At 42.0% G+C, this 22717-nt stretch overlaps 1 protein-coding gene across 8 annotated transcripts in view; it reads left to right on the top strand.

The window, feature by feature from the left end:
* TTC6 (tetratricopeptide repeat domain 6) overlaps positions 1-22717 on the top strand; it is a 167841-nt gene that overhangs the window by 24859 nt on the left and 120265 nt on the right. For 3 of the 8 annotated variants that reach the window (XR_008848967.1, XR_008848971.1, XM_056546769.1), the window contains exons 2-5: positions 12535-13623; positions 16019-16114; positions 18096-18293; positions 19783-19898. Coding sequence is in view for 1 of the 8 variants with exons in the window: in XM_056546769.1 (XP_056402744.1) it covers positions 12535-13623; positions 16019-16114; positions 18096-18293; positions 19783-19898 (1499 nt within the window). In the remaining 7 variants the exon portion in view is untranslated. Of the gene's footprint in view, positions 1-1830; positions 1936-3737; positions 3899-12534; positions 13624-14700; positions 14778-16018; positions 16115-18095; positions 18294-19782; positions 19899-22717 lie in introns of those variants that run through there. The other 5 variants (XR_008848972.1, XR_008848969.1, XR_008848968.1 and 2 more) reach the window with 5 other exon arrangements.

Raw genomic sequence — 22717 nt, 5'->3', positions numbered from 1 at the left:
ATGGTCACTAAGGGGTTTATTGTAAAGGATGGTCACCTGACTTTATCAGGAGATATTGTTATAAATACCAGTAACTGCACAAGAACCAAGTATAAGCTCATATCAAATCAGAACTAGTAAATAACTACTCACCAGGATGATGTGGCAGATGGGAGTAGTAGTACCTGCAAGATGATTGAGAAGCCGTAGACAGAAGCATAGAATTTGGAGGATAAGTAATAGAGATGAGCGAATTTACAGTAAATTCGATTCGTCACAAACTTCTCGGCTCGGCAGTTGATGACTTATCCTGCATAAATGAGTTCAGCTTTCAGGTGCTCCCGTGGGCTGGAAAAGGCGGATAAAGTCCTAGGAGACTCTTTCCTATCGACACCCCCTGAGGAAGCACTTTAGAAGCGAAACGATCGTTGGGGTTGGTAGGTATGGTCTGGCATTCTTGATTGGGCATTGGGCTCTGTTTTCTTCCAATTGACTTATGTTTGTCATAGTCTTATACTGAGGTTCCCTTGCATTTATAACCCCTATTGCCATCTATTTATGTGATTACTCTGCTATATGACTTATACCTGCCTTTCCATAGTGATTCAGTGCCTTTTTTATGCATTCTGCATTTTTCTATGTATGTTTTTAACTTTGTGAATTTAATAAAGTATATGGATTAATAATGATTTCATGTTTTTGTGTGCACTGTTTGGTACACGTTTTCGGCGTTCCTATTTAGCAAGTGCACTCCCACTTACTTTTTACAGTAGGTTGGTTTCTCTCTTTTTTGGTGTTAATGATTGAGAAGCCGTAGACAGAAGCAGAGAATTTGGAGGATAAGTAATAGAGATGAGCGAATTTACAGTAAATTAGATTAGTCACGAACTTCTCGGCTCGGCAGTTGATGACTTATCCTGCATAAATTAGTTCAGCTTTCAGGTGCTCCCGTGGGCTGGAAAAGGTGGATACAGTCCTAGGAGACTCTTTCCTATCACTGTATCCACCTTTTCCAGGCCACCGGAACACCTGAAAGCTGAACTAATTTATGCAGGATAAGTAATCAACTGCCGCGCCGAGAAGTTCGTGACGAATCGAATTTACTGTAAATTCGCTCATCTCTAATAAGTAAACAAGCATTCACGTGGGATCAGGGTCGTAGTTACAGCTCATGCCGCCCTAGGCACTCACACGAATACACCCCATTAGGGCGATTTCACATGCGTTAAAGTTGTTTCGGGCAGCTCTCTCACAAATACACAGCAAAAACTGTATAAATTACAGTGGCTCTTGTTGTAGATTCACATGGATTCACCCCTATACACAGAAAGTGGTGAAATCAATCACAAATCCACAATATAGTGAGCAGCTGTGTGTGTAATCTTATGGTAAATTTCACAGCAGATCTGAACTATATGGTTTTAACCTATGTGGATTTAAAGAAGAACTCCGGAATAGGGAAATGATCGTCCATACTGCCGGCAGTAAAAAAATATAAACAGGTACATAACTTCCTTCGCTCCGGTAACCGGCTCTGGTCTCACCGCGATCCTCTTCCTGGTTGCTGGTGGTCGGCAGAGCGCAGTATGACTCACCGGCAACCAGAAAGAGGATCGCGGCGGAGACCGGAGCCGGTTACCGGATGCATCGGGGGAGCGAAGGAAGGTATGTACCTGTTTATTTTTTTACTGCCGGCAGTATGGACAATCCTTTTCCTATTTCGGAGTTCTCCTTTAAATTACGGTAAGGCAACAGCATCTACTTCAAAAGTTTTTTCTATTTTTATTTTTTACAGAAGTGCTGCCCTAAACACAGGCGCATGTGCCAACAGTCCAGGGGTAGCAAGCTAGGTGCTGGCTGCACCAACAAACATAATGGAGACCTCAAACACACTGGATAACTGGAGCAATATCACCAGCACCTGCACAGAGTGAACACTTAACTAAGCTTAGACAGGTACAAACCACCCCCACACAACAACTAAAATCTGGCATGGACCATTCCTCTGGCAAAAACCTAAAAGCTGCTGCCAGCAACAGTTAAAGGGATACTCCAGCTCTGAGACATCTTATCCCCTATCCACCGCTGGGGACCCCCGCAGTCTTGTATTCGCCATCCACCTGTTTGAGCTGCACGCCACGGTGCCAGCTCACAAACAGACAGGTGGCGACCACGGGGCCGGAATATCGTGACATCACGACTCCGCCCCTGTGTGACGTCACCCCCGCCCCCCCTATGCAGGTCTATGGGAGGGGGCGTGATGGCATGCAGCTCAAAAAGGTGGGTGGCGAATACAAGATTGTGGTGAGACATCTTATCCCCTATCCTTTGGATAGGGGATAAGATGTATCTGGGCCGGAGTACCCCTTTAATTCAAAGACATGTGGTGGTATTTATTAATTCTCATTGAGGAAAGCTATTTTGAGGAAATTAATCGAGACTAGTGTTGGGCGCGAATATTGCAAATATATTCGCTATATATTCAAAATTACGAATATTCACTTTTTTCCGCATATTCGCATATTCCTTCTTTTCACTTGTGGGTCAACTAAAATGATGCAAATACACTTGTCAGAGGTTATCAACAACATCTCTAGCAACCAATAGTAAAGTTGTCCACCCCCTCACTGTTTTCTTCCTCGAATATGCAAATATTCGCATATGTGAATATAACGAATACGTGAAATTCGCAAATATAGGACGAATATTCATCTATATATTTTGGGAAATATCGCAAATTCGAATATGGGCAATGCCGCTCGAGACCTTTGCTGCAAAAAAGTTGACCAGTTGCCCATAGCAACCAATAAGATTGCTTGATTTTTCAGAGACTTTTTCAAAAATGAAAGAAGCGATCTGATTGGTTGCTATGAGCAATTGGTCAATTTTTCCTCTGCACAGGTTTTGATGAATCTCCCCCTTTGTGAAGATTGTTTCTTTTGCTGTGTTTTTTTTTTTAAACTTTTTTGGCATCTATCATTTTGGCTTACAGCCATTGATAACTTTGACACAAATAAAATCTCTTCCAGTCACAGCTTCTTTATACAGTCACCGGCTCCGGCTGGGAAATGTCAAAACCTGACGCTCCCGTATCCCAGCCGGACCCAGCCCACATGTCATGCATTTGAATGAGCCGACCGGAGTCAGACAGTGACTTTGGTTCGCTCATTTTGCTCCGTACTCGGTTTTGTGGCCGGACTGAAAACCGTAGCATGGCACCCTAACGGTATGTTCACACTGGCGGATTACCTGCGGATTTTCCGCAGTGTATTTGCTGCGGAAATTCTGCAGCGGATTTCGCTACCATTGACTTCAATAAGTCGTGGGTTGTGGCTGAAGGATGACGGCGATTGGTGTGAGGGAGGAGGCGGGACGCTGTTTCGCCTGATGGAGGATGGAGTTGTGGCTGACTACTGATGGCGATTGGTCCGAGGGAGGAGGCGGGACGCTGTTTCGCCTGACAAGTTACGGCTGATGACTGACGATGTCCTAAAATGGACGCCGTACCAATGCGTTTAATATAATGTGTTTTTTATTTTTTATTTTCCTTTTGCAAGATCTCTGCAGGCAGTCATTGGATAAAAGCCTTCCAGCTTATACTATGTCTGGAGACCTTGTATCATCTCATTGACACTGTACATCATTTCCATTGTCAGCAATACTGTTGCAGGATTTCTATTGCTATTTCATCTTGTAGTTCCACATTCAGCCACTAGAGTGCAGCACCCAGCGCAGTCAGAAGTGTGTGAGAATTGTAGGCGGGGCTCTGGGAAGTTTCCACATTGTTGCTATGTGGAGAAGTTTTAGGGGCCGGAGTTCCCGGAGCGTTGCTAGGTAACGGCGCCGCTTTTTTTTTTCTTTCAGGGTGGCGTGTGACCTGGGACCCCGGAACCGGAGATATAGGTGGGTGTAGGGTGAGGTGAGCGCTAGGTGCAATGTACACAGAGGAAGCTGTACTAACTAAAACCTATACACACTGTGCGGTATGAAAACCGCTGCGACTTCTGCTCGTCTGCGTCTTCCTGAAGGAAGTTATGGGCAAAGTGAAGAGTTACATTTTGTATTATGAATTGTTGTTTGTTGTTGTATTTTGTTATGTGTTTTGCTTGTTTGTATCATTTGCTGTGGTGTGACATAACTATGGGTGTCAGCACAGTCCAGTGTTCACACATTGCGCCCCCCCCCCCCTGCAAATCAATAGGGCAGTGTTTCCCAACCTGAGTGCCTCCAGCTGTTGCTAAACTACAACTCCCAGCATGCCCGGACAGCCAAAGGCTGTCCGGGCATGCTGGGAGTTGTAGTTTTGCAACAGCTGGAGGCACTCTGGTTGGGAAACCCAGCAATGGGGAAATATTAAACACTATACCCACTTGGCATTCCCCCCCCCCTTTTTTTTATATATCAACTGGCTCCAGAAAGTTAAACAGATTTGTAAATGACTTCTATTAAAAAATCTTAATCCTTTCAGTACTTATGCGTTTCTGAAGTTAAGGTTGTTCTTTTCTGTCTAAGTGCTCTCTGATGACACGTGTCTCGGGAACCGCCCAGTTCAGAAGAGGTTTGCTATGGGGATTTGCTTCTAAACTGGGCGGTTCCCGAGACACATGTCATCAGAGAGCACTTAGACAGAAAAGAACAACCTTAAAGGAGTAGTCCAGTGGTGACTCAGTGGTGAGCAACTTATCCCCTATCCTAAGGATAGGGGATAAGTTGCAGATCGCGGGGGGTCCGACAGCTGGGGCGCCCTGCGATCTCCTGTATGGAGCCCCGACAGCCCGTGGGAAGGGGGCGTGTCGACCTCCGCACGAGGCGGCGGCCAACACGCCCCCTCAATACAAGTCTATGGCAGAGCCGAAGCGCTGCCTTCGGCAATCTCCGGCTCTGCCATAGAGATGTATTGAGGGAACGTGTCGGCCGTCGCTTCGTGCGGGGTCGACACCCGCTATCTGGGCGGAGAGCCGGGGCCCCGTACAGAGAGATCGCAGGGGGCCCCAGCGGTCGGACCCCCCCGCGATCTCAAACTTATCCCCTATCCTTAGGATAGGGGATAAGTTTTTCACCACTGGACTACCCCTTTAACTTCAGAAGCTCATAAGTACTGAAAGGATTAAGATTTTTTTAATAGAAGTAATTTACAAATCTGTCTAACTTTCTGGAGCCAGTTGATATAATAAAAAAAAAGGGGGGGGGGGGGATGCCAAGTGGGTATAGTGTTTTAACTTTCTGGAGCTAGTTGATATATAAAAAAAATTTTTTTCCTGGATAACCCCTTTAAGCTTGGTTTGGTTTCTTTTTCTTCCAAAAAATCTTGGCTTTTTTTCTCCCATAGAAAAAACGACATTGATGTTTTTTTTCCCCAATGTTTACCCCCCTAGTTCTCCAATAGAAATCCTTAGAAATCAATAAAAATCACATGTGATAAAATGACCCCCCCCACCAAAAATAACTGTAATACACACTATTTTTTTTTGGGGGGGGGAAACACCTAAAAGAACTGCATTTTAGGGGTGTGTTCACAATACGTGATTCCAGAGGAATTACGCTAGCGGAATTACGCGGGGTGAACTTTAAGATCAGTCTAAATGGGATTCCGCGAGACCCGTTCACACAGAGCAATTTCAGCGGCGGACAATTCCGCCTCTGAATTTGTTTTTGCACAGAGAATGAACATGTTCATTTTTTGTGCGGAATTCCGCAAGTACTGCATAGCCCTCAATGGTAATGGCGAGGGGCCCTACTGCGAAGAATTTAGTTGGCGGCTGCCGGGCTGAATCTCCGCTCGCTGAATTCCGTAAGAGGAGATTCAGCGTGCCACTAAGATAACCCAATAGAGCAGTTAGGGGCCAAAGGCACAAAATATCCGAATCCCAGGGCCAAAGCCGGGATAAAAAACCTAGATAATCAACCCTAAAATATAACTGTTGTTTTATCAAGATACCTAATAAAAGTTATATTTTAGGGTTGATTAGGGATGTAGGTTTTTTTTTTTTTTTTTACCCCGGGCTTCGGCCCTGGGGTTTGGATATATCATTCCTCAGTGTGAACGCACCCTGAGAGTAAAAAAATAAATAAATGAGGGTGCTGTTTTTTTTTTTTGCATAAATAATACCCACTAAATAAAGTTGCATCTGTTCCTAGTCTAATGTAGCTTTTGTGGCATTTCCTTTTGTTCAAAAATAGTGTGTTTATTAGTATAGGTGGTTTTTTATATTTGGCATTTTATCCCGTGCGTTTTTTCTCCTTGCAAGTCATGTGATTCTTTCATCATGCAACTCAAGGATTTCTACTGGAGAATTTGGGGTGGGGGGCAGATAATGTCTGGCCGCACAATCTTCAGCACCAAAAAAATGGCATTTGTGGGGCTTTTTTATTCATTTATTTATTTTTTAACAAAAAGGTCCTTTAGGCTTGGTTTCCATTTGGATTCTGGCAGTTTTTATGCTTAAAAAGAAAAAAAGCCACAAAAAATCGGCCCTCTCATTTTGGACTCCCAAAATAAATAAATAAATAATATATATATATATATAATATATATATATATTTTTTTTTTTTTTCTTCTTTTGTGGAGTTTTTCAAAAATAGTGTTTTTTTATTTTCACATTTTTTTCCACCCAAAACACTGCATTTGTGGTGTTTTATTTATTTATAATTTTTTTGTTGTTGGGGTGGGGTTTGTGTGTGTGTGTTTTTATATATATATATATATATATATATATATATATATATATATTCATAAAAGGAACCTAGCCTGGCCTGTTGCACTACACTGGATTTCCGAGGAACACAGAAGAAAAATGTTATATTTTTACATTATTACATTTATTGTGGTCTCAATGCAGCGGAGAACCTCCAGTGTGAACTACAGTGTAGGTAGCTACGGCCGCTGTGCTAGCTGGTTATATTGATTCAGAGCCCGCACTACTAGTTAACCCTGTGCTCCATTTGCTGCATTGTGTTCTGGGGGGCAAAAACTCTACAGTCAGATGTTAGCTGGAGGTCAGTAGGGGAATATGTAACTATAAAAATATATGGCTTTGCTCAGACTGCAGTATTTCCAGCCGACCATTCAGTCCCCCCAATCGACCCCCCCCACCCCACTCCACCCCACCCCCCCTGTGCATGGAGTGCCGGGTCAACATACTCTCTCCATGCACATGTCGGACACTTATCCCCTATCCTTTGGGAACAGGATACATTTTAAAGTGCTGGAGTACCTCTTTAAATTTAAATGATGTTCATTATATCTATCATTTGTAATTTGTGTTTATGTTACATCCACCCTCTTTTATATAATTTAGGGCATTCACCTGTAACTTTCACTAAGTTAGAGAGTTTTTACCAAAGAAATGTTTAACCCCTTAAGGACCCAGCCCATTTTCACCTTAAAGGGGTACTCCAGCGCTAAGACATCTTATCCCCTATCCAAAGGATGGGGGATAAGATGCCTGATCACGGGAGTCCCGCCACTGGGGACCCCCGTGACCTTGCACGCAGCACCCTGTTATTATCAGTCCCTGGAGCATGTTCGCTGATGACTGATTATAACGGGGTGCTGCGTGCAAGATCACTGGGGTCCCCAGCGGCGGCGTATCCTTTGGATAGGGAATGACATGTCTTAGCGCCGGAGTACCCCTTTAAGGACCCGAGCATTTTTTGCACATCCGACCACTGTCACTTTAAGCATTAATAACTCTGGGATGCTTTTACTTTTCGTTCTGATTCAGAGATTGTTTTTTCATGACATATTCTACTTTATGTTAGTGGAAATTTTGGGCCATACTTGCATAATTGCTTGGTGAAAAATTCCCAAATTTTATGAACAATTTTAAAATTTAGAATTTTTTTTTTTACTCTGCTTAGGCTAAGTTTCCACTTGTTTTTTTTTCTGGCAGTTTTTGGAAAACTGCCACTGCAGTTTTTGAGCCAAAGTCAGAAGTGGATCCATAAGGGAGGAGAAGTATAAGTCCTTCCTTTATATGTCCTATTCCTTTTGAATACATTTCTGTCTTTGGCTCAAAAACTGCAGTGGCAGATATCCAAAAACTGCCAGAAAAAAAACCAAGTGGAAACTTAGCCTTATAAGGAAAATGGACATCCCAAATAAATTATATATTGACTCACATATACAATGGGGGATATTTATCAAAGTTGTCTATGTCCCGCACCAATATAGACCAAACTGCAGAGCGTTAGGCCGGTCTATTGTGCACCTAATTTATCAAAAGGCGCACGGCTCTTGATAAATTCTGCGCATAGACTTTGGGATCTATGCTTTAGTCCATATTTAAACCTGCTCCAGCACGGTCTGACATTTCGGCGTACTTTCAGCCGATGCGACTTGTCGTTGAAAAGTCGCTTTTGATAAAATAGACTAGAATGCATCAATGTTCTAAAAATCCTCCAAAACAAAAGTCGCAGAAAAGTCACACTTATTTAGACTGCGACTTTCTGTGCGACAAATTTAGACAAAAAGCAGGAAAAAGCAGTATAAATCCTTTGATAAATATCCCCCAATATGTCTACTTTATCTTTGCATCATAAAATTTATGAGTTTTTACTTTTGGAAGACATCAGAGGGCTTCAAAGTTCAGCAGCAATTTTCCAATTTTTCACAAAATGTTCAAAATCGGAATTTTTCAGGGACCAGTTCAGTTTTGAAGTGGATTTGAGGGGCTTTCATATTAGAAATACCCCATAAATGACCCCATTATAAAAACTGCACCCCCAAAGTATTCAAAATGACATTCAGAAAGTTTGTTAGGTGTTTCACAGGAAGAGCAGCAAAGTGAAGGAAAAAAATCAAAATCTCCATTTTTTTTACACTAACATGTTCTTGTAGACATTTTTTGAGTTTTTACAAGGGGTAAAAGGAGAAAAAGCCCCCCAAAATGTGTAACCCAATTTCTCTCGTGTAAGGAAATACCTCATATGTGAACGTAGAGTGCAGTAGAGGGCTCAGAAGCGAAGGAGCGACAATGGGATTTTGGAGAGTGAATTTTGTTGAAATGGTTTTTGGGGGACATATCGCATTTAGGAAGCCCCTATGGTGCCATAACAGAAAAAAAAACTCCCACATGGCATACTATTTTGGAATCTACACCCCTCATGGCATGTAACAAGGGGTACAGTGAGCCTTAACACCCCACAGGTGTTTGACGACTTTTCATTAAAATCTGTTGTGTAAATGAAATCTTTTTTCCCACTAAAATGCAGTGCATTCACTAAAAAGTTGCAATCCCATTTATGGGAGTATGGGAATATCCCATGTGTGGACGTTAAGTGCTCTGCGAGTGCACTACAATGCTCAGAAGAGAAGAAGTCAAATTTGGCCTTTTGAAAGCAAATTTTGCTGAAATGGTTTTTGGAGGGCATGTCACATTTAGGAAGCCTCTCTGGTGCCAGAACAGCAAAAAAAAAAAAAAATAACCCACATGGCATACTATTTTGGAAACTACACCCCTCAAGGGGTACAGTGAGCCTTAACACCTCACAGGTGTTTAACGACTTTTCGTTTAAGTCGAATGTGTAAATAAATGAAAAAAATTCTCACTGAACTGCAGTTTTTTTTTCCAAAATTTACAATTTTTAAAAACATTTCTTCTAAGTATGGAAATCCCCCATTTGTGGATGTAAAGTGCTCTGCATGTGCACTACAATGCTCAGAAGAGAAGGAGCGCCATAGGGATTTTTGGAGAGAGAATTTGTTTGGAATGGAAGGCGGGGGCCATGTGTGTTTACAAAGCCCCCATGCTACCAGAACAATGGACCCCCAACATGTGACCCTATTTCGGAAACTTCACCCCTTACGGAATTTAATAAGGGGTGCAGTGAGCATTTACATCCCACTGGTGTTTTACAGACTTTTGGAACAGTGGGCTGTGCAAATGAAAAATAAAATTTTTCATTTTCATGGATCACTGTTCAAAAAATCTGTCTGACACCAGTGGGGCGTAAATGCTCACTGCACCCCTTATTACATTCCTTGAGGGGTGTAGTTTCCAAAATGGGGTCACATTTGGGGGGGGGGGTCCATTGTTCTAGCACCATGGGGGCTTTGTATACACACATGGCCTTCAATTCCAGCAAAATTCTCTCTCCAAAGGCCCAATGGCGCTCCTTCTCTTCTGAGCCCTGTAGTGCACCAGCAGAGCACTTTACATCCACACATGGGGTATTTATATACTCAGAAGAAATGGTGTTACCAATTATGGGGGGCTTTTTTTCCTATTACCTCTTGTGAAAATGAAAAATTTGTGATAACACCAGCATTTTAGTTAAAAAATTTAAATTTTTCATTTTCACATCCAAATTTTATGAAAATTCTTCACACACCTGTGGGGTGTTAAGGCTCACTGTACCCCTTGTTACATTTCGTGAGGGGAGTAGTTTCCAAAATGTTGTCACGTGGGTGTTTTTTTTTCCGTTTATGTCAACCACTAACGATCAGCCACTCCTGTGCAAATCACCTTAAATGCACAGCCTTGTTGTGCGCCTGCAGAGTATTTTACATTCACATATGGGATATTTCTGTATGAAATTGTGTTACAAATTTTGCGGGTCTTTTTTTCCTTTTACCTCTTTTGAAAATGAAAAGTATGGGGCAACACCAGCATGTTAGTGTAAAAAATTCAACATTTTACAATAACATGCTGAAGTAGACCCCAACTTTACCTTTTTATAAGGGGTAAAAAGAAGAAAACGCCCCCCTAAATTTGTTAGGCAATTTCTCTCGAGTATGGAAATACCCCATATGTGGCCCTTAACTGTTTCTTTGAAATACGACAGGGCTCCGAAGTGAGAGAGCACCATGCGCATTTGAGGCCTAAATTAGGGATTTGCATAGGGACAGACCCGGACACTTGCCTCCGATAATTACCCTACGACAGTGTTTCCCAAACAGTGTGCCTCCAGCGGTTGGAAAACTCCCAGCATGCCTGGACAGTCAATGGCAATACTGGGAGTTGTTGTAAGCTGTTGCAAAACTACAACTCCCAGCCTGCCCTTTGGCTGTCCACGCATGCTGGGGGTTGTAGTTATGCAACAGCTGGAGGCAGACTGGTTGCAAAACACTGAGAGTTTGTTACTTAACTCAGTGTTTTTTTTACAACCAGTGTGCCTCCAGCTGTTGCAAAACTACAACTCCTGGCATGTACAGTCTTTCAGTGCATACTGGGAGTTGTAGCTTGCAACAGCTGGAGGCACACTGGTTGCGAAACACAGAGTTAGATAACAAACTCTGTGTTTCGCAACCAGTGTGCCTTCAGCTGTTGCAAAACTACAACTCTCAGCATGCACTTACAGCCGGAGGGCATGCTGGAACTTGTAGTTATGCAACAGCTGGAGGCACACTAGAAAAAATGTGCCTTCAGCTTTTGTATAACTACAACCCCCAGCATGCACAAACTACCAAAGGGCATGCTGGGAGTTGTAGCTGTGCCTTCTGCTGTTGCATAACAACAACTCCCAGCATGCCCTTTTGTGCATGCTGGGAGTTGTTTCTAGGCACCAGGAGGAGGCACGGCCTTATCTCCTGCTGCTGCTCTGCTGGACCCTGCCTGACGCCACCGCCGCTGTCTCCACTCCTGGGGCTCGGGGGCCCCAGTTCCATGTAAGGACTCCCGGTAGAGATGAGCGAACTTACAGTAAATTCGATTCGTCACGAACTTCTCGGCTCGGCAGTTGATGCCTTATCCTGCATAAATTAGTTCAGCTTTCAGGTGCTCTGGTGGGCTGGAAAAGGTGGATACAGTCCTAGGAAAGACTCTCCTAGGACTGTATCCACCTTTTCCAGCCCACGGGAGCACCTGAAAGCTGAACTAATTTATGCAGGATAAGTCATCAACTGCCAAGCCGAGAAGTTCGTGACGAATCGAATTTACTGTACGTTCGCTCATCTCTAACTCCCGGCACCCGCCCTTGCCCTCCGAAATAGGGGTGGAGCGGGTGCTGTTAGGGACACCCCCACAGCAGGAGTCTTGATTTGTTGGATGGTAACGGCTCCGGCAGCTGAAGGGTGATAGGTGTCGTCTCAAACGGCACTATCACCCTTTTTTTCCGGACCCGATTGACCCGGAATCGCCACAAATCGACGATCTGAATTGATGGGGGGGGGGGGGGGGGGAATCATGACCCCCCCCTCCCCCCAGGGGGTTGCTTAAGGGGTTAAACTCAAAAGTCGCAATTCTTGGGGTGTTGTAGAGAAGTATCCCGATATACAGCTTGCCTCCTATCCAAGATAAATCTTATCTCAAAAGCCTACCCACATAAGGGATAAGCAGCTAAAATAATTCACAAACAGTGAAATAAGATTGACCTGCTAAATTGAGAAATCTGTGACTGGAATTAATGTGTGATGAATAGGATTATCCCATCAGGGCAAGTTTCTATGAGATGATCAGCAGTAACTGCAAGGAAAATTAGATTTAACAGTGCATTAAATTGCGTATTTAGGAAGCATCGACCACTAGATTATTTCCAAATACCGAGTCATGCTTCTGAAAATGAAAAGCAGTGCTGGTGGAAAAAAGCTAATGCTCTTGTTAATTTATTATACAGGCAACCACAGAAGAGATGTCAGACAGAAGGGGCTATTTGCATTTTAGACGCAATTATGCAGAGGAGTTGAGAATCAAGAAAGAGCTGGAAAGATTGCTTAAGCCTCCTCATAGGGCTATCAGACATGATATGGTGAAACTCCGGCCCAAAAGCAGCTCACCCCTATCTCTGATGCAGGACCCTTCTATCCCCCAGTCAAATCAATTTCATTCTCTCTCACGTCCGAGATCTGGGGTTAGAAGCAAACCATCTTCATCTGCCTGTCATTCTGCACCAACTTCGTCTGAATCAAAACGAACCATTGTTTCTATCACTGCAGACATACGGCTTGATGATAATAAAGCCTGTATGTTCGCAAAAGATGCTTCTTCTATTTCTACAGATGTTGCTCAAAAACTAGAAGACCAGACACAGTTGCAACATGGCCACTTGTATGTTCATAAAGAGACTCCGGAGACTGAGCACAACGTAACAAGACCCGCTATAGCATCAATGGTTGGAACAACCAAACCTATAATGGTTTTCACACGACCAGAACCACCCTCAAAGCCTAGGTCTTACATTCCACAGGACTCAGGAAATATTTCTACAAAGTCTTTAGTCATAGAGAAGAAGAGGACAAAAAAACAAAGAGTGACACCAGCACCCTCTTCCAAGACGAAAAAATCTGTTGATGTTAGGTCATCTGAAGACAGTGATGACACTAGTACGTCTTCAAGTTCAGATTTCCAAGATAGTGATGACTCGGTGAAAAGGATAAAAAGTAGAAAGAAGAAAAAGAAAAACAGTTTAAAGAAGTCCAAGACCTTGTCTACATCAGAGCAAGTTCATTGTGGTAGAGATAATCCGACAAACACTTCATCTCTTATAGCAGATAAATCGTCTCATGTGGTTACTGATCAAAGCAACATTATGGGAACCATTGAAGGGGCTAACGTCAGTGTGGTGTCACCATTCAAGACCACAGCCAGGTCTGTAGACGAAATAATAGCCTCGCTACGGTCTCCTCAGTCATATACAGCTTCAGACTTGATGATAAAACAGTTAATGGAGAGTGTACTGGGCCTGGACTATAACGTCACATCAGGGGTGAGTCTTAGGTCCTCTGCAAACTGGATAAATTGTATGCATAAAATATTATAACCCGATCTGATCTAATCTGAACTACTGTTCTCAGATTTGTCATGGTAGCAGTCTATTTTTACAGTCGGGCAATAAAAGTATTTAGTCAGCCACCAATTGTGCAAGCTCTCCAAAGTCCTCCCTTTTAAAAAGATGAGAGGCCTGTAATTTTCATCATAGGTATACCTCAACTATGAGAGACCTAATGAGAAAAAAAAATCCATAAAATCACATTGTCTGATGTTTAAAGAATGTATTTGCAAATTATGGTGGAAAATAAGTATTTGGTCACCTATAAACAATATACTAGAACGTAGAATATAATGAGGTGGTTCTACATAGACCACTATTTAATAAGTATAGTCATCCACCTACAAACAAGCAAGATTTCTGGCTCTCACAGACCTGTAACTTCTTCTTTAAGAGTCTCCTCTGTCCTCCACTCATTACCTGTATTAATGGCACCTGTTTGAACTTGATCCCAAACACACCACTCGGGCAAAGAAGGAGTGGCTTCATAAGAAGCATTTCAAGGTCCTGGAGACGCCTAGCCAGTCTCCAGATATCAACCCCATAGAAAACCTTTGGAGGGAGTTGAAAGTCTGTGTTGCCCAGAGACAGCCCCAAAACATCCCTGCTCTAGAGGAGATCTACATGGAGGAATGGGCCAAAATACCAGCAACAGTGTGTGAAAACCTTGTGAAGAATTACAGAAAATGTTTGACCTCTGTCAAGGGTATATAACAAAGTATTGAGATGAACTTTTGTTATTGACCAAATACTTATTTTCCATCATAATTTGCTAATAAAATGTGATTTTGTGGATTTTTTTTTCTCATTATGTCTCTTATAGTTGAGGTATGAGAGATTCACTGCTATATTCCGGAAATTACGTGCTGGAGCTGGGGCCCCGCCGGCTTAATGTGCATGTTCCTGGTCTGTGACTCCACGTCCTAATGACGTGGAGTTGCTGGTCAATTAAGTGCTGCAAAGAGCAGAGCGCTCACGTGACGTGTCACAGTCAGTGGATATGTAAATTAAGCCAATGCGGCCCTGCCTCCAGCATGAAATTCCTTGATTATAGAAGTGGATGTTCGGGAGGACATATCTCTGGACCTAAGGTAAGTATTTTAGTAAGTGACCCCTTATCGGACTCCTGTTCACCCATATTATAACCCAGTGTATTCGGTTTAGTGTGGGTGAACAGGCTGACCATTTTCCTTTAAAGAGCAACTATCTTGAGTATTGACCACAACTAAGCCCGGTGTGTGAAAGCTCATGAGAAGTTTTATGCAGCCATACCTTTGGTGGCTTTACAGTAGTCTTGACTGTGCTAAAAATGCTTTTTTGTTGAGTCACCAACAGTTGGATAGGCATGGCCAAGGGTTTGCAATGCCACAGGGCCACCCTGCCTATCTCTGTGCTCAGTGCTGTGGCCGCTGTGTGATTGACACACAGGTCCTCAGAGCATGCGCACTCCATCTATTCTCCATGTGCACTCCATCTATTCTCCATGTGCACTCCATCTATTCTCCATGTGCACTCCCTCTGCGAATGCTCGCCTCTGACTCAGCAGATGTTGGGAGGCATCAGGAGTGAGCACTTGCAAGTGCTGTGCTATTTTTGCAAAAAAGGCAGACTCTCTTTTCTAATCACTGTCAAAAGGACATCATCTGAAGCCCTGCTGGGGAGAACTTCCTCCGCCAATCTGCTACATACAGCCCAGAGCAGATCAGCTGTGATCCGCACACACACCCTCAGCTCTCTGAACTCTACAGTACACTCTGTACACTGTGCTGAGCTAAGGTCCCGCCTGCATTTCCTGACTTTTGTCTCTGCCAGGCTGCTACAGGAGACAATCTGCAAGCAGGACCAAAAGGAGGAACCCTGGTGGCCAGACTTTTAGGGGTTAATTTAACACAAAGTTATATTAAAAAAATATATATGTTAGAAAACTAATGTAAATAGGCTAATCTATAACATATTCATTTGTATTACTAATAAGAGTACCATTTAAGCAGACTTTTCTAGTAAGGAACAATATTAAACAATGAAAATGATGGATCAATCATGCACACCATTTAGTAACACACACATTTCATAGCCCTGCACTCTCTATATAGCTTCTCATCACTCACTTCAGTTCATGACACTATAGCGGCTCACAATCAGACCCCGATGTGCATAGACACACACTAAGATCTATTTCTGAGGTAGTCATTGAAGATATCAGTATGTTTGTGAAGTGTGAGAAGAAATTTGAGTACCTGGGGAAAACCCATTCAAGCACATTATGCTATAGTCTTATAGTGTATTGAAGAACCAGCAGAAACACTTTGTAATTAGGAATATATTGTTTTAGGAAACTACAGAAGAAAAATCTGATGTTCAAGAGAAAGAGTCCAAGCAGCTTCAACTGGAAAATACATCATCTGCAGAAGTTCAACCTCCAGAGCCGGTACTGTCTACATTTTTAGCAAATAATTGTGTTTCCTTTTTTCCTTAGACTGCTACTTAGTATTGTTCTTTTGCTATTTCTCGTCGAAATGTATGAGTAAAATGACAACTGATCATTCCTATTTTCCATGGGGTGTGACCTGCACTCTCTAACACTATTTATTCACTATTTAATCAGTACTGAAAATGTCAGACTGTCTAGTGACACATTGGCCCAGATATATCAATCTGTCCTAGACAAAAACTGGAGAGATCTCCCCATAGCAACAAATAGCAGCTTAGCTGTCATATCTCACGAGCAGGTCCCTCACTCCTACTTTTTGAATATTTAAAGGAGTAGTCCAGTCCTGAAAAAATTATCCCCTATCGTGCGGTGGTCGGGGCCCCGTATTGGAGATCGTGGGGGGCCCCAGTGGTCGGATCCCCGTGATCTGAAACTTATCCCTTATCCTTAGGATAGGGGATATGTTTTTCAAGATTGGAGATCTCCTTTAATGAGTAATATTATAATATTGTTATGTCTAATTCTTTTCTTTATTTGTATCCCAAAAATTGTAAAGTGCTGCAGAGTCTGCTGGTGCTATATATATATAAAAGGGACGAGTATTTTCCTCAGGGAGAGGCACCGCTTCCGGGGTAAAATGGAGATTCAAAAAGGCCTTTAGCACTCCACGGGCTTTCTGGGTAAGAAGTATGCAAAATAAGTTTCTCATCACACCACCATATAAGGTAGCGTGCCCTCTAATCAGCTCTTCTTACCCAGAAAGCCCGCGGAGTGCTAAAGGCCTTTTTGAATCTCCGTTTTACACCGGAAGCGGTGCCTCTCCCTGAGGAAAATACTTGTCCCTTTTAGTTAGTTGCTACAGGTCTCTCATCCTCAGCCAAGCCAGAACACCCTGCTCTATACTGAGGAGGGGCAAGCACCCCGAAACAGCTATCTGCAGATGGGTTCTCTTCCCTTCTGGGGAGAATTCTGACTTGGCATTAATCCCAATCAGCTTCTGAGACTTTGTAACCAGAGCCAGAGCTGATCAGAGGGCACGCTACCTTATATAGGGGTGTGATGAGAAACTTATTTTGCATACTTCTTACCCAGAAAGCCTGTGGAGTGCTAAAGGCCTTTTTAAATCTCTGTTTTACACCGGAAGCGGCGCCTCTCCCTGAAGAAAATACTCATCCCTTTAGCTAGTCGCTACAGGTCTCTCATCCTTAGCCAGACCAGAACACACTGCTCTGTACTGACGAGGGGCAAGCACCCCGAAAAAGCTGTCTGCAGATGGGTTCTCTTCCCTTATGGGGAGAATTCTGACTTGGCATTAATCCCAATCAGCTTCTGAGACTTTATAACCAGAGCCAGAGCTTATTAGAGGGCACGCTACCTTATATGGTGGTGTGATGAGAAACTTATTTTGCATATATATATATATATATATATATATATATATATAAAAATAATAATAATAAGAATCCTAATGATGGGCAAATCAATGCACTTTTTGTCTCTGACAGATTCATAAATCTGGGCCATTGTATGGCAACAGGAATGATAAAATCCAGTGTAGTTTTTAGTGCAATTTTTCAGCCAAACCCAGAAGTGTGATTTATAACAAAATTGTCTTATCTAATTGTACTAATGGTTTACGAAAATTTGTATAGAATGAAAGCTACACTTTAAGAAGTAACATTCTTTACATGTTGAAAAAAAAACCATTCAAACATTTTGTTGAGGGACGTATTCTGAATATTTTGTTTTAGTTTCTGCTTCAACTTCTACGAAGCTCTTGAAGCTGGAGTACAAACTAAAATAAACTATTTTAGTGTTTTCTTAGATTTTACATTTTAGATATGATCATTTGTGTCTAAACCACAGATTGAGTAAGACATGAAGTAATGCACATTTTATAGGATTCACATTAAGCTACAACTCACACATGTTTTTTTGACTACATGGCCCATCATGTAATTTTCTGTATTACATTCAGCATGTGCTCCAGGTTCCTAAGGCAGATATCACGCTGGATGACAAGCTTTCCACTCCGTTGTCTTTTTCCTTGGTTAAAGATGAGGAAGAACCAAGTCACCAAGGATCCATGTTGACTGCAGAGGAATCCATAACATCTTTAAAAGTGGAAGAAATGACAGAAGGAAAAGCCAAGGAAATTCTCAAGTCATCTGCTCAGGTCTGTATGGCTTGTAATAAAGTCTGGAGTTGGCACATTAAATTACAGTAAATGTCAGGGGAAAGACAGATTTGAGATTCCAGATTTCAACATTCCTAATCCTTTTTCCTCTATAAGACAAGTGGTTCCTGGCAGAGGCTTTTTACAATCTACCCACTAAAAGAAAAATCAGGGAGTATTTTTCATGGATCTTTTAACTACCCAAAAATTTTAAAAGTTTAGAGCAAATTTTACTCATGTCACTCATGCGTTGCACCAAATTATTGTCTGAAAGGGATATGGCCTCATAATAAAGGGGTGTGGCTTAACAGAATGGGGCATGACACTGCTATGGGACACTGTGCACCAAAATTGCACCATTTCAATGCAACTGGGAAAATGCTTTATTAGGCTGAAAGAAAAAAATAATACATCTATGAGAAGCTTGAGAAGTGGCCAGATCAACAGTTTGGTTCATTCTATAACCCCTTAATGTTATGCCATTAAGGATGTATGGATTAGGCTTAAGAGCCGAGTCCACTTCATACCTTGTGGCTGGTATCAGCAGCTAACAACCACTGTCAGGGCCCTGCATGTCGCAGTTGTGCAGTGCCAAATGGTTGTCATTATTTGCCAAACATAATGCGTTTTGAGGTGTCAAAGCCTATTTATCAGATGTGTTGGTATGCCTGCACATCTGATGAATAGGCTTTGACGCCTCGAAATGCGTTAAGTTTGGCAAAGTCTTTGTATCTACTACTCCTTGCCTCCGACTGGTGGATTGACCGGGCTTTTTCTACACTCCTTGGTCTTATTAGTCGCTGCTCGGCAGGTTGTTTCATAGCTGACTCTGGGATAGCTACACCACCATTTCTATGCCTATATTGTGGTTGTGTCTAAAACACAACTGACCCAGGTGAGCACATTTTGGGAACCCTCCCAGATTTATAAGGCAATGAAAGCAACATAAAAATAATAATTTTTACAGGGAGTAAATTACAACTCTTATTTATTTTACCTGCTGTATCATATGCAAAAAAATAATTTTAATGACGGTGCCCATTGGTTGGCCTTTTTTTTTAGATCCATTGAGCTTCTGTACAGAGAATGAATTTTGAAAATGATGTCACTGTCCATATACTGTCATTCTGAGTACAACTGAATGTTATGGCTACACAGATAAAATTCATGAAATAAATGTTATCTGCCTATGCTCAGCAATAACCTTATGACAGTATTAAAAACTGTCATATAAAAAACTGCATGTGTGATTTTAGCCTATTAGTTTCATTCTAGAGTAAACTGAGTCTTTATTATGCTGGAACTGAGGATCTGTTGCTTTTGTGAGTGGTGGCGACTCCCTGGCTGTGATCTGAGGGAGGGGCAGTGGTGAGAAATCACTAGGTGTTGACAGAACAACTGTTTGTAATTTTACTGTTTGAAAAAAACCTTGTTTACCCTTTTTAAAATCCTTAAATGTTTATCTTGTTTTTTTTTTGTTGCTCTTCAGATCTCCATCTCGGACATCATTCATGTGAAAGGAGATGCAGCGCAACTGATGAAGCGCACGGCTGCAAAGACTCCCCCTTCTACTGCTCTTCTTGCCACCTGGAAGCCAAAAACAAAGTAAATATTAAAACACTGTTAAAGACTAGGGGATTTTTAGATAGATTATCACTTGTTTACATTGTGTTTTGATTTCACTATAAGTGCTTGTGGCTAAACAGGTATTGAATTTAATTAGGCTTGTGGCCTCATTCCTGTTGCCTTTTGGGAATCCTCTCAAGCTGAGTATGCACATTAGATAAATTTTGGCTGAACTTGACAATTTTGGGGGGGATTAGTTAACCATTAATGTATATGAGGGTCTTCTCACTCTTCCACAATGGCAGATGTCAGGGGTGAGAACGATCAGGAAGTTGGATTTCGATATTCATCATAGTAAATCTGCCCCATTGTGTGAGTGAAAAATGATATTTTCTCATCAGTCATGTTTAAAGCGTCATTTGGGGCATATAACCTAACCACAGTGTGTGTATGGTTTGTAAAATATGTCTGTAGCCTTGCTTTTATCCCTCTTAGTACAGCTTTTATTAGCTCAAAAAAACACTGACAGTCAGATAGGCATGGCCAGGGGTTCGCTATGCCCCGTGGCAATGTACGCCTATCCCCTGTACATCACTGCTGGGACTGCTGTGTGATTGACACACAGGCCCCAGCGCATGCGCCCCTTATCTTTCATATGTAAGCGCCGACCGACATTTCTTTACAGAGCGCGAGCCCTCACTTCAACTGTATGACGCCTCTGTGCGCACGGACACATCCTTCTCCTCTTACTTCTTCCCGTGTTTTCTTATGATTTGCATTGATTTCAACAGAAAAATGTTTGTCAATTTACATGTTTCATTTTACTGCCATAACTTCAACAGAAGTAAAATGAAGTGCAAGGGAAAAAAAAGGCATTCTTTGGAATGTTTTTTGAGATGTTTTTGGCTCAAAAATTAGCTGGTTTACAAGTTGCATATTAGCATTTCCTGTAGCCCCCTAAAAAAAGTTAAATGGCAGGGAAAATGTCTAATATTTGGGGAATCATTTCACAATTCACTGGGAAAAAGACAGCAGTTTTTAAAATGATTTTTTTTTTTAATAGACATCTCAAAATTAGGTACAAAATACCAAGTATGAAAATAGCCTTAGTGTTAATTTACATGTAAATTTTTGCATGGACATTTATAGAAACCTATCATGCCTATACAGTCAGATCAGATCATGGTCTGAATTATCAAGAGACTGTTTTACTTCAATGCAGTTCAAGTCTTCACTAGGTCCCTGACACGGGAACTGAAAAATAACAACAAATGCTGTAAGCAACCATTTTGGGTGTTTAAGGTGTTTTCACATCAATTATGGGGACATGCCACTTTTAACATTGAGAAAGAGGCTAGCAAAGGTCTCAAAATGTGTTTGTTTATATTGGCACCTTAATAAATGGACTTTCTTAATATATACCACGAACTGTGAGTATTTCTGCACGGATTGCGCCGAATACCCGTGGCCTTTTTCCTGCATCCAGACTTCACACCAATTATCACATTTTGGTGTAAATGGCAAGGAGTAACTGCTAGCTGGATAGAAGTCCTGCTGAACTAGGGGACACTGCATTTATGTCCATGGTCTTGTTTGGGGCTTTGTCTGTGACCATAAAACCATGTTCACATGGTGGAGATTTTTTTAAATGTCTGCTCGGAAAACATGGATTGACATTATCCAAATAGAGGGCGCCGGTTGGAACATTTCGTCGCTAGGACCGCTCGGAAATCCGCAGTCCCCATAGACAGTAATGTATTTCAGAGTGGCTTACGCTGAAATATTTGTATCCTTTTGGCAGACACCAGAATCAGAATGTCCATGGCAATAACATCTGCCACAGAAACTCTGCCATGTGCATGGTGCAGCAGAATCATATTAAAAACAATAGGACTCTGCTGCACGGAATTTCCAAGTGGAGTTGTTTTTTAGGTTGGCTAATGCTTAATTTAGGCAAACATGCATATTGCATAAATTCCTGACAGATGTACACAAATAATATCATGTTCTTTCATAAATTTGAAAAATATATAACCAATGTCAGTGGGCAAGCCATAGTATTATAAATGCCTTTTGCAATGTCAGTGTTAAAATGGCCAAGTAAATAAAGGCACACGTTAAAGCTGGAAAATGAAACCGACCCTCAATGCCGACATTACTTGCTGTTCTTATATCCTTACCCGGTAACTTATCAGCTGCAACTATATCCCAACGGGAAGAAGAATAATATATCTGAACCATATTTTGTTGACCTTTATGAATTCATATTTCTTCTATCATTTCATTTCAAGACAGCTTCATAAAAAAAACGGTCCTGATTTTCTAAAGCAATCACCTTGGCATTTTGGTGACCCCATGCGCGCCCTTACTTATCTACAGCCCCTCGATGCTTCTTCACCTAGGCCAGATTATGTATGAGAGAAAATAGCAGTAGAAGACAAAAGGAACTCCCAATCCTTCAATAAATACTGTCAGGTTCTCAATGGCACAGAACTGCTCTGACATTTTCTCCCCCTCCACTCTCACAAAGCAGAAAATATTTTCGTACTGTGCATTAAGCTCAAATTGGCCACACACGGAGCTTCAGCGCTCCGCTGTCTCCCAACATAAAGAATGATAAATCGCTGCTGTGAGGAGACGTGAGGCTGTAAAAACATGCACCTCTTTACCTGCAACGTGCCAAAAACAACTTGTCTCTGCTGATAGACTTCTGGGAATGTTTGCCAATGAGGAAGATTTCTCGGGCGGCTGTCAGGACAGTTGTGCCAAACATAGAGTTTTCATTGAGAGAAAGGGCTGAGGTGATAGGGTGACATCATGCAAAGGTCAGCTACGTTTTTGTAGGATTGTAAAATCCC

This window comes from Hyla sarda, chromosome 11, assembly GCF_029499605.1.
Source record: "Hyla sarda isolate aHylSar1 chromosome 11, aHylSar1.hap1, whole genome shotgun sequence".
Taxonomy (NCBI): domain Eukaryota; kingdom Metazoa; phylum Chordata; class Amphibia; order Anura; family Hylidae; genus Hyla; species Hyla sarda.
This window is presented reverse-complemented; position numbering and strand designations above follow the sequence as displayed.